This window comes from Urocitellus parryii, chromosome 13, assembly GCF_045843805.1.
Source record: "Urocitellus parryii isolate mUroPar1 chromosome 13, mUroPar1.hap1, whole genome shotgun sequence".
Classification (NCBI taxonomy): domain Eukaryota; kingdom Metazoa; phylum Chordata; class Mammalia; order Rodentia; family Sciuridae; genus Urocitellus; species Urocitellus parryii.
Genome location: NC_135543.1, coordinates 23,116,075 through 23,143,688, shown reverse-complemented (window position 1 = coordinate 23,143,688; position 27,614 = coordinate 23,116,075). Strand labels below are relative to the sequence as shown.

Below are 27,614 nucleotides of genomic sequence, written 5' to 3'. Positions count from 1 at the left end.
GCCTGGCTATGTCTATGTTTGTTTTTTTTAAATTAGTGCATTATAGTTATACATAATAGTGGGATTCATTTTGACATATTCATAAATACATGCAACATAGTTCCAGTTCTTCCTCTACTCTACTGGTCTCCCCAATTTATTTTTTTAATTTGCAAATTACAATTACGTATAAAATTGGAACACATTGTGATATGTACATTCATGCACATAGCATCATTTGGTCAACTTCGTTCCCCAGTTTTTCCCCTATAAATGGCATTATTTAGGGGTGTTTCCTATGATGAACAGTGTTGTAGGGGATGGGGCGTACTGTCTTCCACTATGGATCCTCTAGCAAGTGTGGGAAAGATCCTCCTTCTCCCAGCCTCATGGCAAACAAGAATAGTGGCAATGCCCAAAAAAGGTCCTGGGCTAAGACCTTGGCTGTGATTCCCACAGCCCCCATTAACCCTTGTTTTCTGGTAATTCTGTGAGCTAACTAATCTTCTTTCAGTCTGCTTAAATCAACAAAAATTAATTTCTAGCTTAGTAACCAATAATTGTACCTGACATCCAAAGATGTCAGCTACTTCTGTGTGTGTGTGTGTGAATATATATATATATATATCCCCATCTAACAACACTAAGCAAATTGAGAAGTGGAGGTCAAGTCTTATTTTGTAGTCTCAAAATGTCTTTCTCACCACGTACAGGACTCTTTCTCCACATAGATATAGAAAGCACTGGTTTCACATAATCAGACAGTCAACAAATGCTTTCTGAATATAACTTAAAAGAGGAAAATGTAGTTATGTTAGCACTTTGTTGACTCTGAACTTGCCCACTACCTTCTACTAATTTATAATCATTGTCACTGTCCTTCCTCCTTAATTCCAAGTCTGTTACTCCTGTGGAAGAGGCAATATATAGAAGACCACTATATATCATATGTAGATCATCTCTAGGAAGAGAATGAGAGAAAAGAAAAGGCAGCTCTTTCTGTGGTATTAGATGTGTGGGTATCACTTAGGAATGAGTCACACTTGAATAATAATAAAGAGTTTTCAAAAGGCAGCATTTAGTCCTTGTAATAAAAGTTTGAAACAAGAAAAGCACTATTTTCCTAATTTAAAAAAAAAATATTTATTTCTTAGTTGTAGTTGGACACAATACCTTTTATTTTATTTCTTTATTTTTATGTGGTGCTGAGGATCAAACCCAGGGCCTCGCAAGTGCTAGGCAAGTGCTAGGAAGCCCCAGCCCTATTTTCCTGATTTTATAAAAAAAAAAACAAAAAAACAGAAGCTGGGGTGGGGGTGCTGGGGTTGTGGCTCAGTGGTAGAGTGCTTGCCTCGCACATGTGAGGCACTGAGTTCCATCCTTAGTACCACATAAAAATAAATTTAAAAAATAAATAAACAAACAAAATAAAGATATTGTGTCCATGCATAACTAAAAAAAAATATTAAAAAAAAACACCAGAAACTCAAAAAGTTCAATGGCTACCTGATCAACCCAAAACAGAGGGATAAAATCAAGATTCCTGCTCTCTTTGACTCAAAAATTCATGTTGTTAAGCAATGAACAAAGACAAATGAAAAACTGGGAAACATATTTACAAAGGGTTTTTATCCCTGACATGTAGAAAGTGAGAAACTAACGTGACTCCATTTTTGAGAAACCAGACTCCACCTCAGAGCAAAGCCTGTCCAAGGAAGGAGGCCTGACCCTTGTCCTTGGAAAAACCCACAGAGCACATACCCACCCAGCTGAGTTGTTTGTAAATAACAGGAGAGGTCTGAGGCACCAGGTGTCCCTGACTCAGTTAGGCCAGGTGAGGACCCATAGCAACCCCTCTAGCAACCTCCAATCAGCATGAGACAGGGAAAATACCTGGGATGCCAGATGACCTCCCAGTAGTTTATGGTGGTTGATAACATGTTGGGAAACCATGTAGTTCAGCAGGTACACCCTTCGTGGCCTAAACCAATCAGTTTAAAGGAACCCCCCCTCTTGTACTAGCCAATCACCCCTACCTAACTTGTTTCTGCCATTGAATGTGCTAATCAATGTTAAGCGTTGTTGTTTGACTTTCCCGCGGTATGGAATGATTTGCTGTGTGATGTTGTGACGCATAGAGTAGCTCCCCAAAACCTATAAAATCTCACTGAACAAAGGACCAGGACTCACTCCCTGGGACCACTGCATCGGAACGGTTGTGAGTCCAGGCTCGAGCTTGCAATAAAGACTCTTGTGTGATTGCATTTCATTCGGCTCCTGGAGGTCTATTGGGGTCCCACATCTGATATAACAAAAGCACCTAAAAATTGAGAAGAACAAGCCCACAATGTAACAGAAAATTGACCAAAATATAAGCACAGCAGTTCACAGAACCGTTAATCCCTCTTATTCTGGAGCTTCAGCCTCTTGGACTGCACAGCTACTGGCTCTTCCAGCTCTTCAGCCTACAGGAGGCCATTGTGGATTATCCAGGTGCTGGTTGTATAAGCCAATCTAATAAATCCCCTTTTCATAATCATACTTCCTATTGATTCTGTTCCTCTAGAGAATCCTAATACAAGGCCCTATAAAACTTAAGAAAAGATTCTCAACATAGTTCATTTATCAAAAATAATTGCAAATTTATACTACACTAAGAGATTGTCAAAATCCCAAAGTTTGACCACATGACTGGTGATAAAGCATTGAGGGAAAAAGTGCTCTCATAAATTGATAATAAAAGTCAAAGCCAAATTATAGCGCATGGCTATAACTCAGGAGGCTGAGGCAGGAAGATTGCAAATTTGAGGCCAGCCTCAGTAACTTAGGGAGGCCCCAAGCAACTTAGCAAGACTCTGTCTCAAAAAAATAAAATAAAAAGGGGTTTGGGGATGTAACTGAGTGATAAATTGTCACTTGGTTCAATCTCCACTACCAAAAAAAAATTTTTTTTTATTTTTAAATTAAAAATTTAAAATTTTTAAATCAAAATTTTAGTAATGGCTAGCAGAATTGAGTGTGTGTGTGTGTGTGTGTGTGTGTGTGTGTGTTTACCTTCAGCCATCAATACTACTTGTCCAGAATCGATGCCAAAGATATACTTGTAAAACATAATTTATGCACAAGGCCATTTGTCACCTCACTTTGACAAAAAAAAAAAAAACTGGAACAACTCAAAGGACTGATTAAACTATGGTGTACAACTGCACAGAAAGTACTAGATAGCTATAAAAAGGAATGAGAAAGACCTTTGTATACTGATACTGCATTGCATCAGCCAAAGTTGTGTGTTATCTGGAACTTCCTTGCTGCAAGAAATGCACATTTATTGTTTTTTTTGTTTGTTTGTTTCTTTTATTGTGGGTTTTAATTACCATCTGGGGTTGCTCACTTTTAGACTGAAGAGCTTTATTTAGTATTTCTTATAAAGCAGGTCTGCTAGCAGTAGATTTCCTCAGTTTTTACTTGGCTGCGAGAGTATTTTGCCTTCATTTTTTTTTTTTTTTGAGAGAGAGTGAGAGAGGAGAGAGAGAGAGAGAGAGAGAATTTTTAATATTTATTTTTTAGTTTTCAGCAGACACAACATCTTTGTTGGTATGTGGTGCTGAGGATCGAACCCGGGCCGCACGCATGCCAGGCGAGCGCGCTACCACTTGAGCCACATCCCCAGCCCCTTGCCTTCATTTTTGAAAGGTAGCTTTGCTTAATATAAGCTAATCATTGACAGATTTTTTTTCCTTCGGGCACTTGGAATGTGTCATCCCACCTGCCTCCTAGTTCCCATTGATGAGAAGTCAGTATGTTGATCTTCTGGTTCTCTTCTAAGTAGTGAGTGGTTTTCCACTTGCTGCTTTCAAGGTTTTCTCTTTGACTTTTTACTATGATATATCTGTGGGTCTCTTTGTGTTTATCCTGTTTGGAATTTGTGAGCTCCTGAAGAATGTAGAAAGTATTGCTTTTCAATAAACTGGGAAGTCTTTCACCCATTATTTCTTTTTGATATGCTTTTAATATGTTCCTTTCCCCCTCTACTTCTGATTCTCTTCATATACCCCTTTCAGTATTCTTTGCTGTTGTTTGTTTGTTTGTCTTTTTGTTACTGGGTGGGGGGGTATTGAACCTACAGGTACTGAACCAGTAAGCCACATCCCTAGCAGTTGTTTCATATTTTTACTTAGAGACAGGGTCTCCTAAATTGCTTAGGGCCTGTCTAAGTTGTTGAGGCTGGCCTTGAACTTGAGATCCACCTGTCAGTCTCCAGAGCCAGTGGGATTTATAGGCATGTGCCAGTGTCCTAGGCTCTTTGTCTTTTCCTACTCTATCCAGCTCAATTCCTTCCTCTTCCTGGCTAGTGATCTCCCTTTTCCTTGTCTTTTGTTTTTGGATGTGTGTTCCCACATGCTAGTGATGAGGGCTGAATCCAGAACCTCTCACATACTGGGCAAGTATTCTACCACTGAGTTACACCCAAGCCCATTCCCATATTCCCTCCCTCCCTCCCTTCCTTCTTTCTTTATTTCCTATACAGTGATTTAACCTTGGCTACATCCCCAACACTTTGTATTTTTTATTTTGAGACAGGGTCTCACTAAATTGCTGAAGGTGGCCTCTAACTTACTATCTTCCTGCCTCAGCCTCCCTAGTCTTTGGGTTTCCCACCCACCTGCCACTTTCATATAATCTTAGCCACTCCTTTGCTTTTTTATTTGTTCCTCATATTGTTATTGCTTGCCAAGGCATTTTAAAAATTCCCTCAGCACCAAAATTAATACAAACCACAGATTTGGAACTTCATTAATACATGAATAAATAAATCTTCCAAAAGTCCAAAAAGTAGACTGATCAATGTTTTGTTTGTTGGTATGGAAGATAGAATCCAGGGGCACTCAACCACAGAGCCACATCCCAGGTCCCCCTCCCCTCTTTTGTATGTTATTTAGAGACAGGATCTCACTGAGTTGCTGAAATTGGCTTTGAAATCCATCCTCTTGTCTCAGCCTCCCCAGCTACTGAGATTACAGGGGAGCTGGTTTCTGAATGAAGTGTGGATGGGGAAATGGGGGTTCTTGATGTCTCTCTTCTGGTAGTTTCCAAAAGCTCTACAATTTTTAAAAACCCCACTCCTATTACTTTTTTTTCTCTGTGGTTTGTAATCACTATGCGACCATTCTATACATTGCGGACTCTGGCTTTTTACTCCCACATGACGAAGAGAAATGTCTGCATTTCATTTGTGTGGGACAAATACACACAACCAGCTTCAGATTCTAAGCAAATGCTAAGGTTTAACGTTGGAATAAAGGTACATGATCATTCCGATAATGAACTCTGGTTCAAAGGTCCCTGAGTTTTCTTGAGGCATTACAAGCTTAAACTTTCAGGTTTAGTGTTGAAAGATTTGTCCCAACCAAAGACAAAATTACACAAACACATGCTTGGGCAAAACATCAGGAAGCACATTCTTGTCTGAAAAACATGACACGGGAAACAAAAGAAAGCAAAAACCAGAATAAACATTTTCATTTTTGATGCAGTCGTTTTGGCCTTCATGAGTCACGGCCACCATTTTATAGCGACCTTGACAGAAGGCGGGCACCTGCTGGCATTTGCCTGGCGACCCCGCCAGGAGCTAGGAAGCTCTAGGAGCTTGGCCCCGGGTGGGCGCCATCGAGTGCGGACCTCCCGCGCGCCCTAGAGCGGCCGCGTGGGACCCTGTCGGCGGCGCACTTCCGCCCGCACGCGTCGCTGCCCCGCGGACTGCTGGGCCTCGGAACAGGCCTGCACCTCCCTCGGCTCTTGCGCGGGCCTCGGGGAGAGGGTGAGTGTGGTAGGGTGCAATGGAGCAGGGCGGGCGCGCTTCCTCGGGACTCGCGGGCTCGGCTCGGCTCGGCCTGGCCCAGCCTGATGCGGAGGAGCCGGGCCCCGGTAGCGAGGACGCGCTTCGTCACTATCCCCGCCGGAGCCTCGGCTGCCTGGCGCTGCTACCTCTGCCCGGCCCGCCTTTTGCGAAACTGACGCGGTCTGGTAGGGGAGCCTGGGCTCGCTGGTGGCCGGAGGCCTGGCCTCTGCTTGGCCACTCACTCTCCCTCAGAGCCACCGTTCTCCAGCTTTAAGATGGAGGACGGCAGTATCTGCCCTACCTACACCACTCGGTGATTGCAGGGGTGACAGTGACTGTCTGGAAACTAGGGAGCGCTGGTTCTCCACTGGGCAGCCAGTAGAATCATTTGGGAAGCCTTCCCAGGGTGAGCCCCATCGTCTCCAGGGATTTTGATCTGCAGCCGGGACCGGGAAACGCGGGCCTAGAGTGACAACTGTGGTCACCACCAGAATGTACCCTTCGTCGAAGGTGGATCACAGTCTTGACAAGGCCAACATCTGCTTTTTTTTTTTTTTTTTTTGTCCAAGAAGACGGGGACCTAATCTGGTTTGGCCGCTTTTAATACCTGGTACCTGGAATGGCGCATGTCGCAGAACATGCATCATTGATTACATGAATTTCTAATTGCTTTCTGACCTAGTGGGAGGGTTTTGATTATTTGGTTTGTTTTTAAACTTTTTGTTATGGAAACTTCCAAACATACATGAAAATAGAATAATATATTCAACTCCTAACTCATGATCAATCTTGTTTCATCTCTTACCTCCACTGTATTATTTAAAGCAAATCTGAAATGTATCATCCCATCGGTTAAATAATGAAACACAGTAACTCTGTTTTTAAACGTAAAGCCATTATCAGTCATATTAGCATTTCATATTATCATCTATCCAGTGTTGACATTTCCCCAATTGTCTCTTCCCTGTCTCTCCCCTTACCAGTCTGTCCAAATTAGGATCCAGACAAGCTACACACTTTACATTTGATTGATGTCTCTAAGATCTCATTTAATCTTTTTTTTTTTTCCTTGTTTTTCACTTGTTGAAAAAGACTAAGTCATTTGTCCTATGAAAAAAAGCCTGCATGTTACTTTTCCCATCCTGTGGTTTCCTTTAATAAACTGGTATTTAGACCTACAGGCTTTTTCAGGTTTTGATGCTATTTTTTGGCAAGAAAACCTCATGAAGGCTGCTGACAATATTTCATATTGCATCATCAGGGGTTAGATAATATCTTGTTCTTTGTAGACCGTTTGTGTACAAATTACACTGCAGGATAACTAGTTAATTGACCAGGGATTTATAGAAGGATACCAGCTAATAACTGTAGAATGAATAAGAGAATAATAACACCTTTTGGCAACTCCTAATGAAATGATGGATCCAATGTTGATGTCAGAAAGACAGCCAAATGAAAGTACCTCATACCAATTATCAAGTGTTCTTGGAGCAGTGGGGGTAGGGTGGAGGAATAAATGAATCAAGATTGTCCATGAGTTGATAATCGCTGAGGCTCAGTGATGGAAATGTGGCAGTGCATTCATTATGCTGATATATCTCCATATGTGTTTGCATTTTTCTTTTCTCATTTTTAGTTCTGGGGATTGAATCCAGGGGCACTTTACCACTGAGCTACATCCATTTTATTTTATTTTTTATTTTAAGACAGGGTCTTGCTAAGTTGCTGAGGGTATTGCTAAGTTGTTGAGGTTGGCCTTGAGCTTGTGATTCTCCTGCCTCAGCCTTCCAAATTGCTGGGATAATTTTTCTTAATAAAATATTTTTTTTTAATTAAAGATTAACTAATGAGTTTAGGTCAGCATGATCAATTAATTATAGTTCTCCTTTGTCCTTATTTCTAAGTTGTTAATAAATCTGACTCTGTTAGAATTACAGGGGAAGAATATCCCTGCCCCTTTTTAAAAATATCAAAATACATGTCTCACAGAATTTACTGTTAAATTGTTCTAAGATGGAGCCTAATCATTAATATGTTTTAAAAGCTCTCCAGGTGATTCTGATATGCTCTTAGTTTTATATACCACTGATCTAGGTGCATTGTTTGTTAGGGATTGCAAAGTGACTATATTCTGTTATTCCTTCTGCATTTTATTAACTGTAAAAAGTTTTAACTTTGTGTTTATTCTCACCTTTTACAATCTGCAGTTCAGTAGGGAAGCTGCTTAACTGTTAGATTGAGGCTTAATCTTGGAGGTGAAGACGTGGAACATACAGACGGCCATTAGCAATAACCTCAAGGCTTTGGTCCGGGATAAAATGTGCTGCCTTGTATGTAAAGGGTAAAGGGAATAGAGAGCTGACTGTTTCCTAAAATGAAAGGAAAACGAGATGCTGTCTACTTAGAAAAGTATGTTTGGCTGTATTACACATTTTAAAAATAGAATCACAATTAAATACAAAATAAAAATAAAATACTGTCAGTTGTAACTGAAAACAATCCAAAGATTTGAAAATTAATATCTCCTTTCTCTGCCCCAGCATTCTAATCATCCTGGAGATAACCAGTATATGTGTATCCTTCCACACCAGACTTTCTGTCTTACATAAATATAAGGGTTTGGAGAATATATTACAAAAATGAGATTATACCATAACTTTAACTTTTATCATTCTTACCCTTCTAGGATAATAGTTACAGACCTGAGGTTTTATTAGCTATGAAATAAATAGTTAATCATATATTACTAGGAATATTAATAAAACCATTTCCATAATGGCATATATTTAGATTGCCTTCCTATTTAGCCACCTAAAAGCACCACAGTAAATAAACATTTTTTTTTTTGTATGTAGATCCTTTATTTTTGTAGGGTAGAAATGAGATAACCAGGTTTCCACTGTCAGTAGCTTCTGAGAGCACCCATTTGTCCATCTCACTTCATCCTGGATAATGGATATCAAGGTCAGTATTGCTTCCTTGATATCTGCCAGCTTCTATGTGGAAAATGGTGTCTCTTTATTTCTTTAATTTGCATTCTTACTACCTACCTAGAGAGTGAGCATTTTTCATGCTTATTGGCCATTTGAATTTCTTTTGGAATATGTCCTTTACCATTTTTTCTTTTGTGTCAGTATTTTTTTTTAAATCCATTTGTATAAACTCTTTAAAGGGACATTAATCCCTTGTCATAAGATATGCAAACCAATTTTCCAGCCATTATTTTTCCTTTGACTTTTTGAGTCTTTTCGTATATATAAAGTTATAAAATGATATAAAAAGCAATGAAAGAGCTGGGGTTGTGGCTCAGTGGTAGAGCACTTGCCTAGCACATGTAAGGCCCTGGGTTAGATCCTCAGCACTACATAAAAATAGATAAAATAAAGATATTGTGTCCATCTACATCTAAAATATTTTAAAAAATACAATGAAAATAACTTTCCTTAAATTTTTTGGCTTCTTGTGATAATAAAGGGCTTTCCCATCCCCAAAGTTTTATATATATATATATATATATATATATATATTCTCTTGTTTTGTTCTGTTTTTTTTTTTCTCCCCCAAGTGCTGGGGATCAAACTCAGGGCCTTATACACATGCTAGGCAAGTGCTCTACCATTGAGCTATACCCTCAGCCCTTTCCTAATTTAAAAATAAATATATTGGATTTTTAAAAGTTTGAATTGCTAACCCATGTGGAATGGAATTTTACATACAATGTAAAACAGGGACTTTGCTTTTTTCTGCAAGAACAGCCAATTTTGTTGGTGCCATTCAATAAGTAAACCACCCTTTTATGCCTTTGTTACATATTGATTCCTGTACATATTAATTTCTGGATTTCCATTTCCTTTTACCTGTGTTTTTATGCCAGTATTATTCTTATCATATCTGTTTAACATAATAAATGTCGTTATCTGAAGAGGCAAGTCACTCCTCACTACTTTTTGCAATTTTGTTTCCCATCCTCAGACATTTATTCTTTTCCAAGTGATCTTTGGATTGTTTTTGTTCTAAGACAATCTCTTGGAAATCTGTTAGAAATTACACTAAAGATATCCACATTAATTTTGAAAATAATGAACATTTATGTAATATCAGGTCTTCCTATCAAGGCACATAGTGTGTTTCTCCATTTATTTGAATCATTTAGGTCCTGGTCCTGCTAACTATTTCTGGTGATTTATAAGGTTTGGTTTTTTTTTATGCCCTTATGACTGGGATTTTCCCCCTCCCCTGTTTCTGTTTTTATCTGGTTTTTCATAGGAGCAAGAAAAGCTATCAATACTTTTGGTCATATTTTCTTACTGTAGTAGTTTTTCTTAAAATTATTTGTTTCCCTCTCCACCCAACAATGTGGATTAATGTGGATAATCTATATTTGGTTATGTATAAGTGTCAATATTTATTCTATTTGACATACATCTTCCATAATAGATATATATCAGAGATGGCAGTTATGCCCATAAATAGTGAAAGCAATAGTGCCAGGAGTTGGTAGAAATCTAAATATTCACAGGTTATTGATCACTTAAAAGATCAGAACCCCATAACCAATCACTTAGGGAGGTGAGACATTTGCTCAGCATTACAATGAAATATCAACATTACTGTAGAGTAATATAGAACATTACTGTTCATAATAGTTCAGAGGAAGGGCTGATCACCATGGGCACCAGAAGCACTGCTTGTGAGTATATTAAATACCACCTCTTACCCAGAACCTCAACTAGATTATTATTGTTTAGTGTTTATTAGAACTTTAAAAAAAATGAATGGAAATTACAGAATTCCTATAGGCCCTCTCACTACTCATCCCTCAGTTTCTCTTGTATTAATATCTTGCATTACTATGACATATTTGTTACCTTTGATAAATCAATATTGTCACACTATGATTAACTAAAGTTGGCTTTATTCTGTGTGGTACATTCTGTGTACAAGTGACCAATGTATAATGACATGTCTGTTCTTACTGCAGCATTCAGAATAGCTTTGTTGTCCTAAAAAAATCCCATGTGCTGTATTTATTGATCCTTCCCTCCTTATTCCGTTGCTTTGGCAAGCACTGATCTTTTTATTGTGCCATAGTTTTTCTTTGGAAATGCTATGTAGTTGAAATTCAGCTGTGGTGTTTGATTGTTTTCAGTGCTAGGGATTGAACCCAGGGCCTCATACATGCTAGGCAAGCACTCTACTAGTAGGCTACACTTCCAGCCTCTTAGTTACAGTTTTGAATTGATTTACTTTAGCTAGGTTTAATTTTGTATATGTAAACAGTCAATATAAGGTTTGTTGACTTGTTTTAGTTCAATTAGGAGTTATAACCAGGGCTTGGGATGTAGCTTAGTGGTAGAGTGCTTACCAAACATGTAGGAGGCTCTGAGTTCGATCCCCAGAACCACTCAGGGTAGGGAGGGCTCATAATCAAAAAACAAATAGGATTTGAGCATGTAGCTTAGAGAGCGGCTTTACCGAGTGCAAGGCCCTGGGTTCAATCCCCAGCGCCCAAAATAAATAAATAATAGTAAATCACACGGAACAGTAATTTGAAATAATCAGGTGAACTTTCTGTTGCAGGGTGGAAGATGTCTATGGATGTGACGTTTCTTGGGACTGGTGCAGCGTATCCATCCCCTACTCGGGGTGCCTCTGCTGTGGTCTTTCGGTGTGAAGGCGAATGCTGGCTCTTTGACTGTGGAGAGGGGACACAGACACAGCTTATGAAAAGCCAACTGAAGGCAGGTTAGTGTGCAGTCAGTATTTCATCAAGATTATTTTTTGTTCTCTATCATTATCTTAGTTCTCATTGGGCCTGTTGTTCAGAAACAGCCCTACCAGTTGTGATCCTACTTCCTGCTAGAGCTCTGGCCAGACTTGGGAGGCCCCCAGGCACCCTGCCATTACCACTCCATGTACTTGTTTATTTGATTTTCATTTAGTCTATAAATGTCAAGAGCAAGAATTTTATAGACTTGGGGGGTGCAAGATGGGAGAGCTACCTGAGACATATTAGATGGACACTGCCCTGGCAAGGAACAGTGGACATATTCAGTTCCATGAGGGGATAGTTGCCATGAGAAAATACAAAGGGCAGTAGGTGTTCAGAGGAGGAAGATGCTCTCATAGGCTTTCTGGACCTTCTGTTTTAAGTATTCCCTCTCTTACCCCATTTTATTATTTCTTCCTCTTTTTATTAACTTCTTAGCATCATCAGTATCTGAAATTAAGTTATTGAAATAGTTTTTTTCTGTTCTTTATCTTCCTATATAATAACCTAAGTTCACTGATCAGTTATGTGCCTAGTAGATGCCCAATAAATATCTGTTCAGTTTGTGAATGGATAAGACATTGAGCAACCTACATCTTATTTTTTAGGTCTTGATAAATAGTGCAGTAATTCCCACAACTCATCACAGGGTGTGGTAACTTGATGACAAAAGGAAAGATACTTCTGGTGTCCCAGGATCTCTTAGTGACAGAAGTGGAGTGGCAGAAATGGAGATGCAGATAGTCATCAACCTTGTAATTATAATAAGTAGAATAATGGAAGTATTTTTCAAGTACTAAATGTGGTAGAGCACATGCTTACCATGCAGGAAGCCCTTTGTTCAATCCCTAGCACCACCAAAAAAACCCAACAGAATAAAATAAAATGATCATAAAATGATGATTCAAAAGTATTACAACTGGGCACACAGGTACATACCTGTAATTTCAGCAACTCGAGAAGCTGAGGCAAGAGTATCGCAAGTTTGAAGCCAGTCTTAGAAACTTAGCAAGACTGGGTCTCCAAAGAAAAAATAAAAAGGGCTGGGAATGTAGCTAAGCAGTAGAACACTCCTAATTTCATTCCTCAGTACTGGGGGAAAAAAGGATTACAAAAACATGCTTTTAACATGATCATAAAAATTTAAAAGGAGTTGTGGATATAGCTCAGTGGTGGAATACATGTTTAGCATGTGTGAGGCCCTGGGTTCAATCCCCAGCACCAAAAAGTAAATAAATAAAATGATAATAATAAAACAATAATAAATGTATAAATATGCTTATTGTAGAAGTTTAAACAAAACAGTGTAAAGAAGAGAAACCCAAGTCCTCTTCCCATAGGTAAATTTTCTATACATACAGATATTGTAACGGTATGGGTATATTTGTATGTATGTATGTGTCGTTTTGCATAAATGGAATCACACTGTACTTTGCATAACCTGTTTGTTTTTTTTTTTTAGCTGAGCAATATATACATACAATCTGTTGCAGAACTTTTCCTGTGAAAATTAATGACTTTAATTACTGTAAGAATAATTATTTCAGAGGGTGTTTATTATCATTATTTTTTGGGGATGCTTTGTATTCCACTACTGTTTTTGGCAGTATTTCTCCATTACTTCCTTGTTCTCAAATGAAAGGGAGTGCATGTGTTCTTCATTTGATAGCTTCCTCATACCTCTGATAATTGTGGTTACTGTTACTTCTTCCTCTAAAATCAAGTTTTCTTGAAAAATGAAATGTTTATCTTCCCTGAAATTGTGATAACTGTGGGAAGCAATTTTCCACTTACTTAATTTGTCTTGCTTGCTTTGGGTTCACAGGCTGTTTTGGTGTTCCACTCTGGCTTTGTTTTATAGTAGATAATGAGAGGACCCAGAAAGTCTGATGTTAACAGTTTTGAGGCCAGCGTGTGATCTGGGCTTAGCTGCTGCCATCCTTATGTCTGTGTAATCTTCAGGTCCCACTTGGAGGTGGCTTGGCAGCCCTTGGCAGCCTAAACAGGTAGTTGAAATGAAAGGATTCTCAAAGTCATAAACAGTGACAACAAGGACTAAAAAGAGAAAGGAGCGTTTTGAGATTTCTAGTTAGAGAGTGCCTCCAAGGGGTTCTCAGGGTCCAAAATCAACTTCTGCCCAATCCATTGTTCTCTGCCACTGCAGCCTGGGTTGGGCGGAGTCGTTCTAGGAAGACTCTAGAATGGAGAAACTGGAGACCATTTGCTGACGTAGCACAAATCACATTGCAATAAACAGTTCCTGTTCTTTTATGGTATCAATAAAGAGATCCTGTACTTTTATGGTATCAAATGTTTAAAATAGGTGGGTCTTGAAGTAGGCCCAAAAGCCTGTTATACTGGAAATGTGCTAGTTGTGATTGTTACTTTCAAATGCCTGTGGTGCACCTCAGAAAATGGTGATGTGGCATCCTGCCACATACCAGCAGTAAATTCAGTTTACTATTGGCTAAATAAAGTTATAACCTAGCTAATAGTGCACTGAAAAAGCTATTGTATTAGTTCAGACTAAAAGCAAGAGATAGGTCCAAGATATAGGTCCAGAGGACCTCTCTCCAGTCTACATTGTGGCATCTATAGTTGCCCACCTTCTTCCCCTGTTTCTCACTCAGTTACTCTCTTCCTCCTTTTCTCCCCCTCCTGTACTCCCCACCCGCATCCTTTTTCTCCTTTTCCTACAAGCTCACCCACATAGGCAGGCCCTGACTTGGTTGGCTAATCCCTGTCCAGAGTAGAGTCCTTAAAAGGCAGTTTTGGGTTCGGGCACTGGTCCAATCATTCAGAGTAGTCGGTGGAACATTTTGTTTTGTTGGAATACACATTCCCTGTTCCCAGAGGGGGCAGTAGGGGGCAATGTGACTGCCAAATGCTTTTGACACTTAGTCCCATCTAGTTAAGTGAATTATTTTGGTACACATTTATATTTCATTTCTTTCTTTCTTTCTTTCTTGTTTTTAAATGAGAGAACATATATAGGAAAATACTGTAAAACTTATGTAATTTGAAAATGTTTTGTGGAAAAAAAAGTTCATCTTATTTAAAACCATCCAGTGAAATAAAGACTGTCTTACTTCTGGAATCATGTTGCATAATGTAAAGGAATAAGTTTATGATGGTAAATAGAACTTGTAAATTCAACTTCCTGCTTTTATGTAAGTTGTTTGGTTTGTTTCGAATAGTTTTGTCTGAGGTTTTACTTCTAAAAATTTCCAAATATATTTCTTTGTCTTAATCAAAAGGGAGAATTACCAAGATTTTCATCACGCATCTTCATGGAGACCATTTCTTTGGCCTTCCCGGCCTCCTCTGCACAATCAGCCTGCAGAGTGGCTCTGTGGTCACCAAACAGCCAATTGAAATCTATGGCCCTGTAGGACTTCGAGACTTTATCTGGCGAACCATGGAGCTCTCTCACACAGAGTTGGTGTTCCCTTACGTGGTCCATGAGCTGGTGCCCACAGAAGATCAGTGTCCTACAGAAGTACTGAAAGAATCTTCACATGTTGATAAAGCAACAGAGAGCCCCCCCTCTCCCAAAGAGGGACAAGGAAGAACTATCCTATTAGATTCAGAAGAAAACTCATACCTTCTGGTTGATGATGAACAGTTTGTTGTAAAAGCATTTCGCCTCTTTCACAGAATTCCTTCCTTTGGGTTTTCAGTTGTAGAAAAGAAACGCCCAGGTAAACTCAATGCACAGAAGCTGAAAGACCTTGGTAAGTGGTTTGTTTTGCTTTGTTTTTTCTTTCCTTCTTTCTTTAGCTGTAGATGGACACAATCCTTTATTTTGTTTATTTAGTTTTCTTATGTGGTGCTGGGGATCGAACCCAGTGCCTCACATGTGCTAGGCAAGCATTCTATTACTGAGCCACAACCCCAGCCCATGTTTTTTCTTTTTTTATCAATTGAACTGTTTTTTACTGAAGCCATTAGAAGTATCATAGTAACTTCCTTTCCTGTGTCTCAGGCCTGAAACTTACATTTTCTGTACTCACTTCCTTTGCCCAAAGTTTATTTATTAAGGAAAATCCTTGGGGCCATAAGATTTTATTCAGAATAAAAGTCAAATGTGTAGTATATTTGAATCCTTCTCTCTTTAACTTCCTGGATCCATACTCCTTTGTTTTTTGTTTTGTTTTATTTTGGTACTGAGGAATGAACCCAGAGTTGCTTTACCACTGAGCTACTTTTCCAGTCCCTTTTATTTTTTATTTTGAGATGGAGTCTTTCTAAGTTGCCAAGGCTGGCCTTTAACTTGCGGTCCCCCTGCCTTAGCCTCCTGAGTTACTGGGATTATAGGGATCTGCTACCATACCTGGCTGGATCCACACTCTTAATCTGTCTTGTACTGTCTTGGTTGGTAAGATGGTTTAGGTGGTGATAATGGTGATGGTTTTAGGTCTCTTGTCTTCAGTTTTGCTTTTTTCTTTTCTTTTCCCTTCCTTCCTTCCTTCCTTCCTTCCTTCCTTCCTTCCTTCCTTCCTTCCTTCCTTCACATGGTGTGACTGTGCCTATAAAAAGCATGATGATATTTTTTATGTTTGTCTCTTTACATATGCAGTCTCTTCTCTACTCTAAACAAGATGCTAGATAATGAGGAAAAGTAACTTAGGTCAAAGGTATTTTTATTATCTAAAAGCCTATGGAAATACTGTTATATTTGGAAATTTTAAACATGATCAGTGTTGGAATTGGTTATCACTGTCATTACACTTGTTTGTAAGCAGTTGTCCAGAATGATGATCAGATGTTATTCTAGACTGATGTGAGATTTAATTCCAAGTTGGTAAACATAGGACTTCATCAAGAAGATTGATTGTGTACAGTTGTCCAAATGCTCATTGATCTTGTGATCCAACAGTTCTCGCTAATACATTTTTATTATGTTAGTTTGTAGGTACCTGTCTTGACTAGCATTGATTATGTCATTATTTAGATGACTTTTCTAATTTTACCCAAAGATGACCTTATTATATTTAATATATAATATATTTAATTTATTTAATACCCTTAAAAGCTGTAATTCCTATGCACAGCAGAGAATCAAAACTTTTATCTTGACTATAACAAAATCTTAGAGGGACTTAGGAGTTTAAAAGTCATCTGGTACATGTGCATGAGAAATGTTTTAAATATAAAGACATTGTATTAGGAGTCAACACTGAACTTTTAAAATGTATAAATATTCGAGTTTCCACAGTAGTAAAACATTTATAATAATTATGAAAAGAATTTGATGCCTTTTCCATCTTCTATTTGCTATGCTATTAAAATAGACTCTTTTAAACAGTCATAAATTCCATATCCATGATGTAACATTGTCTGCCTTCATCATTAGGTGTTCCGCCAGGTCCTGCCTATGGGAAGCTGAAAAATGGAATCTCTGTTGTTCTGGAAAATGGGGTTACAATTTCTCCCCAGGATGTCTTAAAAAAGCCTATTGTTGGAAGAAAAATATGCATATTGGGTGATTGTTCTGGGGTTGTAGGAGATGGAGGAGTGAAACTGTGCTTTGAAGCAGACCTGTTGATCCACGAGGCAACCCTGGATGACACCCAGATGGACAAAGCAAAGGAGCATGGCCATAGCACACCTCAGATGGCAGCAACGTTTGCAAAAATGTGCCAAGCAAAGAGGCTGGTTCTTACTCATTTCAGTCAGAGGTACAAACCAGTTGCCTTGGCCAGAGAAGGAGAAACAGATGGCATTGCGGAACTGAAAAAGCAAGCAGAATCAGTGTTAGATCTCCAAGAAGTGACTCTAGCAGAAGATTTTATGGTGATTGGCATTCCAATCAAGAAATGAAACAGGTGTTCTTATTGACATGTCTGTAAATGTTACTGAACCTACAGTCCAGATTTTTTTTTCTTTTGTTTTTGTTTTTGGTCTGAAATTATTTTGGCCCTGATAATCCTAAAAAGGATGGAGCTGCATTATTGATCTAACTCATTAGTGAGAGGGAGCAAGCTTTTTGATAATAAATCATTTTTAGAAGAAGAAAAAAAAAACACCCAGCATCCTTCTTAAAGTGCATATTTGACAAAAAGATAGATTTTGCAGGTATTCTTCTCATTTTCTGACTACTGCCACAGATGTAAGCCATGCAGTCCTGGACTTAGCTTCTACCCAGCTTTATTGCAGTAATTGGCAAAGTACACTGGAATCGGCCTCTTGGCTAGAAATGGTATTTTGTCAGTTTGTGTTGAATCTGTTCATGTTATTAACAGAAGAGAAAGAGCGAGTCACAAGACTTTGTATATGTAATAGTAACAATAGCATGCAGTGGTTTTACTGGATTATTGAATTCAGGGCTGTGCTAAGTGATATGTTAGTGTTTTGCTGAAATTTTTGGTTTGCTCTTAGCCCACAATTCTCATCTGAGTACTGTCCTAGGAATTTGGAAATTGTGGGAATGTTTTATTCTCACAATGACAGAGGGGTGGTAGTGATAATATTACTGGTTTTAATCTGCAGGGGTCAGGAATGCTAGATGCCCTGTAAAGTTTGGGTTAGTCCTGTAGAATAAAGAATAACCTCATCTCCAAATGCATATTGCAGGCCTGTTGAGTTATACAGCAAAGTTAAAATTTATACTTCCAATGTGAATATGCTTTACCAAAATTAGTGACATACTGAGTTGAATTACTAGGTAAATTGATCCAACAACAGATCCTGAAGATTGAATATGTCAGAATTGTATGCTCTATCTAATATTTTTTGAAAGAAATGAGTCATCAAGTGAAGCTTATGAATCTGGAGGTAAAAAGTGGTATTTATTACTGAGATTTAATTTACATGTCCCCATTAATAATAGAAATATAGGATACCATAAAAATACCATATTTAAGAGTTATCAGGATAGAGGAAGGCATAGAGTTCCAAACCAAAGGAATGAACAATCTATTCAATGAAATAATATCATAAAATTTTCCAAACATGAAGAATGAATTGGAAAATCAAATTTAATAGGCTTACAAGACACCAAATGTATAAAATCATAAGAGATCCACACCAAGGCACATTATAACGAAAATTCTTAACATACAGAATAAGGAGAGAATAATTCTTTGAGCACAAACTTATTGTTCCTTGTAGAATAGCTTTTCCTTATGATCTTATGTTCTGTGGAAAATTAATATAGAATGCTGATTCATTCAAAAGGGCTCCCTAATTAAATCAGGTTGGGGAATGTTTTATGCTCTATGTCCCCTCTGGGACTGGGCTTGTGCCCATCAACCTATTAAAAACAGTATTCTTTGGAATGATCACAAACTAGGTTGGGTGCAAGAAAGACCTGATTTTAGAGTCCCATTTTGTACTTTGTGTAGCACCTCTGTGTGGTCTAGAGCAGATTACTTATTCTCTCTTAACTTCTGGAGCTTGTTTATCTCCAAAATGGGGATGGAGAGACTTGCTTGACAGGATTGTTGTGACGATTACATGAGACAGTGCAGATAAGGAGCCCATTGGGTAAAGGCATTGAGGAGGCCTGCAGTAGAGGGCTGTCAAATTTATGAACTCCTTTCTCAATGCTGTGTATTAACATCACAAGAACCTAAAGAGCTTTACACTACACAAATTTAGAAACATTGTCAGAGTGTGTTCTCTCAAAATTCTTTGGGTTCTGGGGTTTCTCTGGTCAAAAATGTTGACTCCTGGATGGTTATGGAAACGGCATAGCAGTGATGATCAAGACAGCTCTGCTTGGGACTGGGGATATAGCTCATTTGGGAGAGTGCTTGCCTCACATGCACAGGGGCCAAGTTCAATCCCAAGTACCAAAAAAAACAAAAAAACCTCTGCTTCAGTTTTCAGGCATCTCTAGAATGGTTGGATTCTGACTAGAACCCAAAGTGCCCAAATTTGATCAGCATAGTGTATCTTTGTTTATAAACAAGCATTAATTAGATATCTACTATGAGCCCAAACCTGTACATAGGGAAAGCCTAGGACTAGTATCTCCACTGCACGAAACCCTTACGGGTAGAGACTATGTCCTGGTCACCTCTATATTTTTAGAAATGCCTACCTACAGTGAACACTCAGAAATGTTTTCTGAATGAATAAAGCCTTGATGTCATGAGAGTGCACAATATAGAACGTACTTATGTGCCAAGCTCATCTCATTACTGTACTTTTCAAGAACTTAAACCACCTGATAGGTGCACCCGCTTCACTGAGTACCAAACAAGTGCTAAGCTTTATTGTGTTGGGTGTACATAAAATGAGTAGACAAAAGGAGACACATTTCTAGCCCTGACCTCATAGTGTAAGGGTGGATAATAAACAAAAGTAAATATCTAGTAGCCTGGTGCTTAGTTTTGCTGCTTCTGGGCTTTATTTGGTAGCTAGTTTGAGCCATGCTCTTAGACTCAGGCTTTATAAATGTATGTGGGCTGAGCCCTCCAACACCAAGGAAAGGAATTGAGATGTTGGGGCAGTATCAGTTCATGGTGAGAATTCTTTCTAGACCCTCTTTTGGCCTTGAGTTTGTTTTTAATGCTAGGAGGATTCTAAGAATTTTTGGAGCTAGAATTAAGAATGAAGTGTATGTTCGACTTCTCAGAACCTGTAATTTACTCCTGGTGATATATTACTAGGAGGGAGGAGTGGTAATAATGTGCCATGTTACTCCAAGCTTATTTGATCACTGAACTCTGTTTTTGCCAAGGAACATCTTGGGATATTGAGAAATACTATTCCTTATTACTTCTAAAATGATTATAGTTTTATGTTTTACCAGCTCAATTTATGGAGGTAATGATTTCCATATCTACACTTGGTATAGTGCTTTCTTTGTCCTAAATTGACTTTCAGTTGCCAGGAATTCATAGATACCTATTTATTTTAGGTTAAAAAAAATGCACTTTCTAGTTCTCAAAAGTTGTTTAGACTTGTCCAAATGGAACCTAAATCAACTGTTGCTAATACTCATGCCTCATTAATGTGCTTTGAATAAACTTTGAATCATAAAAGTGATGTTTGCTCAGTAAAGAATTGTTTATTAAGATTCAAGAAAAGAAGACAATTATTCATAATTCCACTGCTCAGAGAGAGCTAGTGTTTTGGGTCCAGGGGTCTCAAACTGAGGTGTGAGTTGGGTCTATAGGTAGACAGAGATCCTTAGGTTCTGCTTCCTAAGTCAATAGGGAATTTTCATTTTTAATAAGCCTCCCAGGTGATTCTGAAGTAAAAGGATGGTGGACCAGCCAGGAGAAAAAAGTTGTCTTTTTTCTATGAACTTAAGTTGGGGTGTGTATAGATATTTTATATATACTTATACATGTATTTGCATATGTGTATATATTATATATACATGCATATTTTTACATTTGGCTGACCTTCCTTAATTTTTTTTTCATGAGCATTTTCCCATAGCATTAAGTATTCTCTGAAAGCATGAATTTGGTGATTTCATATAATTAGATTCTACAGATCTAGTATCATTTAACAATTTTTCTATTTTGGTACATAAAGATTGTTTTCCATGATTATAAATAATACTACTTGTGAATGTTCTTGTCCACAAACCTTTGTATTTCTGAGTATTTCCTTCCTTGGAATTGATTTCTGTGAGGTTCAAAACATCTGGCTTAGGTTTTTAGGCCCTAAATAGAAATCACTTGCTTGTTTTCATGTTCATTCGCATTCCTAGAGACATATAGCTGAGGCCTGTTTTCCTTGCTCCATTGATAGATTACATGGATTATCGTTGACTCATAACCTCTCTGATACTTCCTTCCCAAGACATCAGTCCTACAAAGATTACTTTTGCCCTCAGAGCACAAATAACTTTGTTATGTCTTTTAACTAGGCACATATAATTCAATTGTGATTTCCTTAAATATTCTTAAGCCAACTTAAGGTTTTGCTAGTTTTTATCTACTGAAAGGATAAAAATCCTTTTATTGCTTCAGGTATATTGATGAAAAATGTACAGTGATGGTACTTTTGTCCTCACAAAGATATGAATTTTTAGTGAAATATACTAGGTCTATCTTTACTGATTGATGGATTTTTCAGGTAATGAACGAGTGAATGTTTTTATTAACGTGGACATACTAAAAAGGAAGAGCTGATCATGGCTTTATTGATAAGGTAAGAATAGATTTGGGGGGCTGGGGTAGTGGCTCAACAGCAGAGCGCTTGCCTCACATACGTGAGGCACTAGGTTCGATTCTCAGCACTGCATATAAAAATTAACAAAATAAAGAACCATCAACAACTAACTAACTAAATAAATAACCAAGAGTAGATTTGGGGATAGGAGTTGGATAATAGAGTGAAACTCTTTTCTTTTCTAATAGGAAGTAAATAGTGTCTGAAAAACAAATAGCACTTTAAGCGTATTATGTTCTAAAAATCAAGAGGAGGGCTGGGAATGTAGCTTAGGATGCATAAGACCCTGGGTTTTGATTCCCAGCACTACCCCCTCGCCCCTCAAAAAATAAAAAATTTTTAAAAAGCAAGAGGAAGGGAAGAGAATACCAGTTTATCAGATGAATGGTTAAGAGTGGAGGGGGGCTTTTTTTCCCCCCCTGGACTGAACTTAGGGGCTTGCATGGCAAAAATCCCCAACCCCTAAGAAAAAGGGCTTTTTAAAGGAAGGAGAGGCCATGCACAGTGACACATGCCTATATTCTTTGCAGCTCAGGAGACTGAGGCAAGAGGATTGCCAAGTTCAAGGTCAGCCTCAGCAACTTAGGCTCTAAGCAACTTAGCAAGACTTTGTCTCAAAATATAAAAAGTGCTGGGGATGTGATTCATTGGTTAAGCACCCCTGGGTTCCATCCCTGGTACCAAAATAATAAATAAAAATGAGGGAGAAAGGGACTTGAGGAGGGCTGGACTGCTGTTTGGGGCGGGGGGAGGGGAGGATACTGGGGATTGAACTCAGAGGTACTTGACCACTGAACTATATCCCCAGCCCTATTTTGTATTTTATTTAGAGACAGGGTCTCACTGAGTTGCTTAGGGCCTTGCTATTGCTGAGGCTGGCTTCAAACTCACAATTCTCCTATAAGTCTCCCGAGCCGCTGGGATTACAGGTGTGCACCACCATGCCCTGCTTGGACTGCTGTCTTTTATAAGGCTCACAGTACTAGTACTATTGGATAGTTTGAATTATTTGTATATATTCATTTACTGTAAAAATTACATTAAAACATATGTAAGATGCTGCTCTCAATAATCATCAATAATCATTCCTTTCTCCGTATGGGCGCTCTAGGCAGTTGACAGTTCCTCTTAAGTGTTTGTAACATTCCAATCCATTCATCCTGCAGCCAGAGGGATTTTGTTTTTTTTTTTTTTCAAAATGCAGATTTGAGCCACCTCACTTTCCCTGCTTGAAATTTGTTAATGGTCTTGCCTTACCCACCTTTCCAACTTACTCCACAGTGCTTCCCATGTTTGCAGCCCCAGCCACATGGGCCTTCTGTCAGTCTTTTGTCAGGGCTTGCTGTTGTCACAAAGCTTTGCATGGACTGCTTCCTCAGCCTGGAATGCTCTTTCCCTTCTTCCTATGGTGACTTTCACTGGGTCTTCAGATCACCACTCTGCTGTCACAGTCTCACAGAAAGCTTGTCAGTTCCTTTACCAGGTAGCATATTACTCCCACAGCACCTGCACTTGACCTTCCTGGTGCTCATTGCACATAGCTTCATTTTGCTTCTGTGAGTATTTGACTGATGTTTCTCTTTCCCACCAGCTCTGTAATTCTCACAAGAGCAGAACTATGTCTGTTTGTGTTTCCCTTGGTGCCTGCAACAAATTAGGCGATCAATAAATAATGTTGACTGGCTCAAATTTCCTTGTCATTCTGTTATTCTATCAATATGCAACACCTAGGGATTTTTTTCCTGATTAATATTAAAAACAAACAAAATCCACATCCCTAATCTCTGAACTAAAACTGAGGAGAAGGAAAATGGTTGCCTGTGACTTTATGGGGCAGATCCTTATAGTTTTAAAACTCTAATGTCCTAAGATAAACAAGACAGAACTAGAGCTGGGGAGAGATTGGGAAAATGTTTTCCTGCCTAAAAAGTTGGATGTTGACTTTTGCCATGAATGGGAATATCAAAGCAAATGTAAGAAAGGAGTGGAAAGATTTGGGGCCTCAGTAGGAATTCGGAGCCCTAGGTGGGGAGGAGAATTGTGGGAGAGTCTTTATACAAATTAGATTTTATGCTGGTCCTATTGCCTGGAAGTAAGTCCCCATTCCTCATACTTTCTCCAAAGTCTGCTAGGCACATGATTTGGGGCGGGGGGGGGGGGGGCGGGAGGATACAACCCTGAACATCACCAAATGAGAATAACTTCTGAATTCCATGGCTGGGTTGATCTGAGGGCATGGACAGAAGGAGGGAAGAGTGGTTAATTCCTAAAGGAATACAGTTCACAGAAGCTGAAGCCAGCGGTGACCAAGGAACTCAAGACATTTTCAGGAAATTGATAGGAGGGCACTGAAATTTATATAGCCCATGGAATGAAGGGGAGTCGAGTTGAGCCAATTTTATGTACATCTTTTTTTTTTTTTTTTGATAATAGGGATTGACCCCAGGGGTGCTTTATTCTTTATCACTGAGCTACAACCCCAACCTTTTTTTTTTTTTTAAATTTTTGAGAGAGATTCTCACGAAGTTGCTTAGGGCCTTGCTAAATTGCTAAAGCTGATCTTGAACTTGCGATCCTCCTGTCCCTTCCAAGTGGCTGGGATTACAGGCATGAGCCACCTCGCCCAGCTCATATTCATCCTAAAGGACAAAATAACTCCAATCAACACAGATCACAGATCTTCTGTTTCCTTGGCATATTCCAAGGGTTAAAATTCTGACATATTCAGGACAATAAGGAAGTTGCAGGAGGGGTAACTAAGTTTATGCAAAGTAAAAAATATTTCCACCCCTAAATAAAGCTCACTGAGAAACATGCTGCTCAGATGTCGGCATGCTAATTATACACTCAGCAGACATGGCAGGTACAAAGATTAAATTCACCCATGAAAAAAGTAAAAGCAGAAAGTAAAAGCGATTGAGTTTTTCAGCTATATAAATCCCCCCTTAATTGCCAGAAGCTTCAGGCAACCTCAGGCAGAGCTAAGCAACATTTAGTTCAATGTCACCAAATGAAAACGAGGTTATCTTATCTAGGTTGTTTTCTACATTGTTGTGGCTTCCAGAGATGATAGGCTTGTCTGACCATATCTCTGTCACATGTTTTGAATTGGAGCTGACCTTGTAGAAATACCCAGGTCTGGGGATGCAACCTGAGTGCTGACGCTAAATGACTTGCCAAGCGGCAAACAGACTAGAACATGATCTGTTTCCTCCCCATACGCCATCCTAATGGACAGTGCAGCCTAGTGCAGTGGGCTTCAAACTTGCATATGTGCTTCTAGCAATGTGCAAAGACTTTTTTCTAAGGATACACAGGCATACTGTCATATGGAATATTTCCTAAAATTGATCTTCCTGAGAACTTGTGTAGTCAGTATCTTGCTGATACTATTGTGCAGCATTCCAGAGTAAAACACCTCTAGGATGTCAAAGAAAGGGATAATTGAAATACTGGTAATGAATTTGAAAAAAACCGGAATGATTAGGTAACAAATTCTCATGCAAGTTAGACAGTTTTCAATTTGTTGTTGTTGTTTTTTTTAATAACTTTATTTGTTTATTCTTTCTTTTTTGTGTGGTGCTGAGGATAGATCCCAGGTCCTCACACGTGCTAGGCAAGTGCTCCACCACTGAGTCATAATGCCAGTACCAATTTGTTGTTTTGAACAAAACTGAGAGAGGAATGTATCCAACAATAGATGTTTTATTTTTTATTTTTATTTTTGTGGGGGAGAGGGTATTGGGAATTGAACCCATAATGATAGATTTTTAAAATAACTTTATTGAGCTACAATTCACATACCACAAAATTCACTGTTTTTTCATATATTCACAGAGTTGTACAGCTATCACCACTACTAATTTTAGAATATTTTTATTATCCCCCACAGATATCCTCCATGCTCTTTGGCAGTCACTCCCATTCTCCACCTAGCCCTAGGCAACCATTAATCTGCTCTTTTGCCTCCATAGATCTATCTATTCTGGACATTTCATATTAATGGGATTGTACAACATACAAGCTTGTGGGAGGCCAACCTTACGGGTGACTGAGTTACACTCCCCAGCTGGGTGCTGAGGCGCTCAGTCACAGAAATGGGTGTGTCTTGCTACAGCCCCATGGGTGAAGCTATGCTCACCTGTTCCTTTGTAATATAACCCCTTGCCCTGTTTAGGATAGAATCTTCCATGGAAGTGCCTTGTGTGTGTCCCCTTCTCTTACTGTGCCCTTGGGTGTGGCCTACCCAGGTGTCAGTCAACCTGCTGACAGTGGACATCATGAATTTAGACTCAGCCCCCTGAAACCTGACCCCTTGCCTCATTTGAATAGCTTCTCCTCAATAAAAGGGGTCAGCGCTTGCTCTCGCTCTCTCTCTTTCTGCGGACCCTTAAGGTCAGAGGAGCCGTCACAGCGACCCCAAAGAAAAAGGTATTTGTGTCTCTTGTGTGGTTATTTCCTGCAGCCCAGTTAGCCCAGTTTAACTAGAGTGACCCCTGAGCCTTTTAGTTGCGAGAACAGAAACCCGGCACAAGCTGCTCCTTTATAACTGACCTTTTTCATTTATTAGATTGTTTTCAAGATGTATCCATGTCGTATCAGTACTTTGTTTCCTTTTATGGCTAAATAATGTTTTATTGAGTGGATATACTATATCTATTCATCAGTTGGCATCAGTTGATCCATTGATAGATTATTAAAAATATTTTCTTTAAAATACCCGTACTGGAGCTGGGCATGATGGCACACACCTGTAATCCCATCAACTCAGGATGCTGAGGCAGGAGGATCACAAATTCAAAGCCAGCCTCAGCAACTCAGCAAGGGCTAAGCAATTTAGCAAGACTCTGTCTTTAAATAAAATATAAAAAAGGGTTGGGGATGTGGTTAGCGGGTAAATAATCCCTAGGTTCAATCCCAGTACCCTAAACAAATAAAAAACCCTCAAAACAAAAAGCACAATCTAGCCAGGAACAGTAGTATACAGCTATAATACAAGTAGCTTGGGAGGCTAAGACAAGAGGATTTCTTGAGTCAGGAATTCAAAGCCAGCCTGGGTAACACAGTGAGACCCTATTTAAAAAAAGAAAACTGAAACACAGTTTGCCAGACTGTCACAAGAAGAAAAAATAGTATACAAGTGTTCTACTTAATAATTGAATTTGTAATTAATAACTCTTTACACACAAAAAAAAGTCAGGAATGTTGCCACACACCTATAATACAAGCAACTCAGGAGGCTGAGGCAGGAGGATGGCAAATTCAAAGTTAGCGTCGGCAACTTAGTGAAACCTTGTCTCAAAATAAAAAACAAAAAGGTCTGGGAATTCAGCCCAGTCTTAAAGTTCCAAGTAGTGAATACATAAATAAATAAATTCTCCATCCCTTAATTAGTAAATCATTCTAAACAATTCAATTAAGGAAAAAAACACTCCTCCTACAGACACTTCCGGAAAGTAGAAAAAGAGGGAAAATGATCCAACTCATGAGGTCAGCATAACCTTAATGACAAAAGTTGAGGACATTAAAAGAAAGAAAAATTACATACAAATCTCTCATAAATCTCTAAAGAAAATAATTAGCTAACTGAATCCAGTGACATAAATATAAAAAGAAAATGTAAAACTTTTTATATTTTATAAATATAAAAGAATAAGACATTTTCATAAAATTTATTCCAGGAGTTTATTCCAAGAATGCAAAGTTAAATTTTAAAAATCAGTATTATTCACCACATTAATAAAAAAAGGGAAAAAAGTGGTAGGATGATCTCCACAAATACAGAACATTTTTTTGATAAATATGATACTCATTTATAATAAGAACTCTTACATTAAGAGTAAGAGGGATTCTTCAACTTATTCTGATATATATCTGCAAAAATAGAGA

General features: G+C 38.6%; 1 protein-coding gene across 2 annotated transcripts; it reads left to right on the top strand.

Annotated features, from left to right (window-relative positions):
• Nucleotides 1-5,704: 5,704 nt before the first annotated feature.
• Nucleotides 5,705-23,379, top strand: Elac1 (elaC ribonuclease Z 1). Of its 2 annotated transcripts, none has more exons than XM_026393768.2 (4): nucleotides 5,705-5,797; nucleotides 11,399-11,563; nucleotides 14,846-15,322; nucleotides 16,945-23,379. In XM_026393768.2, exons 2-4 carry the CDS (start codon nucleotides 11,407-11,409, stop codon nucleotides 17,409-17,411), a joined length of 1,101 nt encoding a protein of 366 aa, XP_026249553.1. In that variant the 5' UTR covers nucleotides 5,705-5,797; nucleotides 11,399-11,406; the 3' UTR covers nucleotides 17,412-23,379. The 2 variants fall into 2 exon arrangements, with proteins under 2 accessions (XP_026249553.1, XP_026249554.1); XM_026393769.2 differs by lacking the exon at nucleotides 5,705-5,797 and adding an exon at nucleotides 5,838-6,328.
• The last annotated feature ends 4,235 nt before the right edge of the window (nucleotides 23,380-27,614 follow it).

Coding starts and splice junctions, on each gene's coding strand:
- Elac1 (XM_026393768.2), top strand. CDS start 11,407: ATGTCTATGGATGTGACGTTTCTTGGGACTGGTGCAGCGTATCCATCC. Junction 11,564..14,845: donor GAAAAGCCAACTGAAGGCAG/GTTAGTGTGCAG, acceptor CTTAATCAAAAG/GGAGAATTACCAAGATTTTC. Junction 15,323..16,944: donor ACAGAAGCTGAAAGACCTTG/GTAAGTGGTTTG, acceptor CTTCATCATTAG/GTGTTCCGCCAGGTCCTGCC.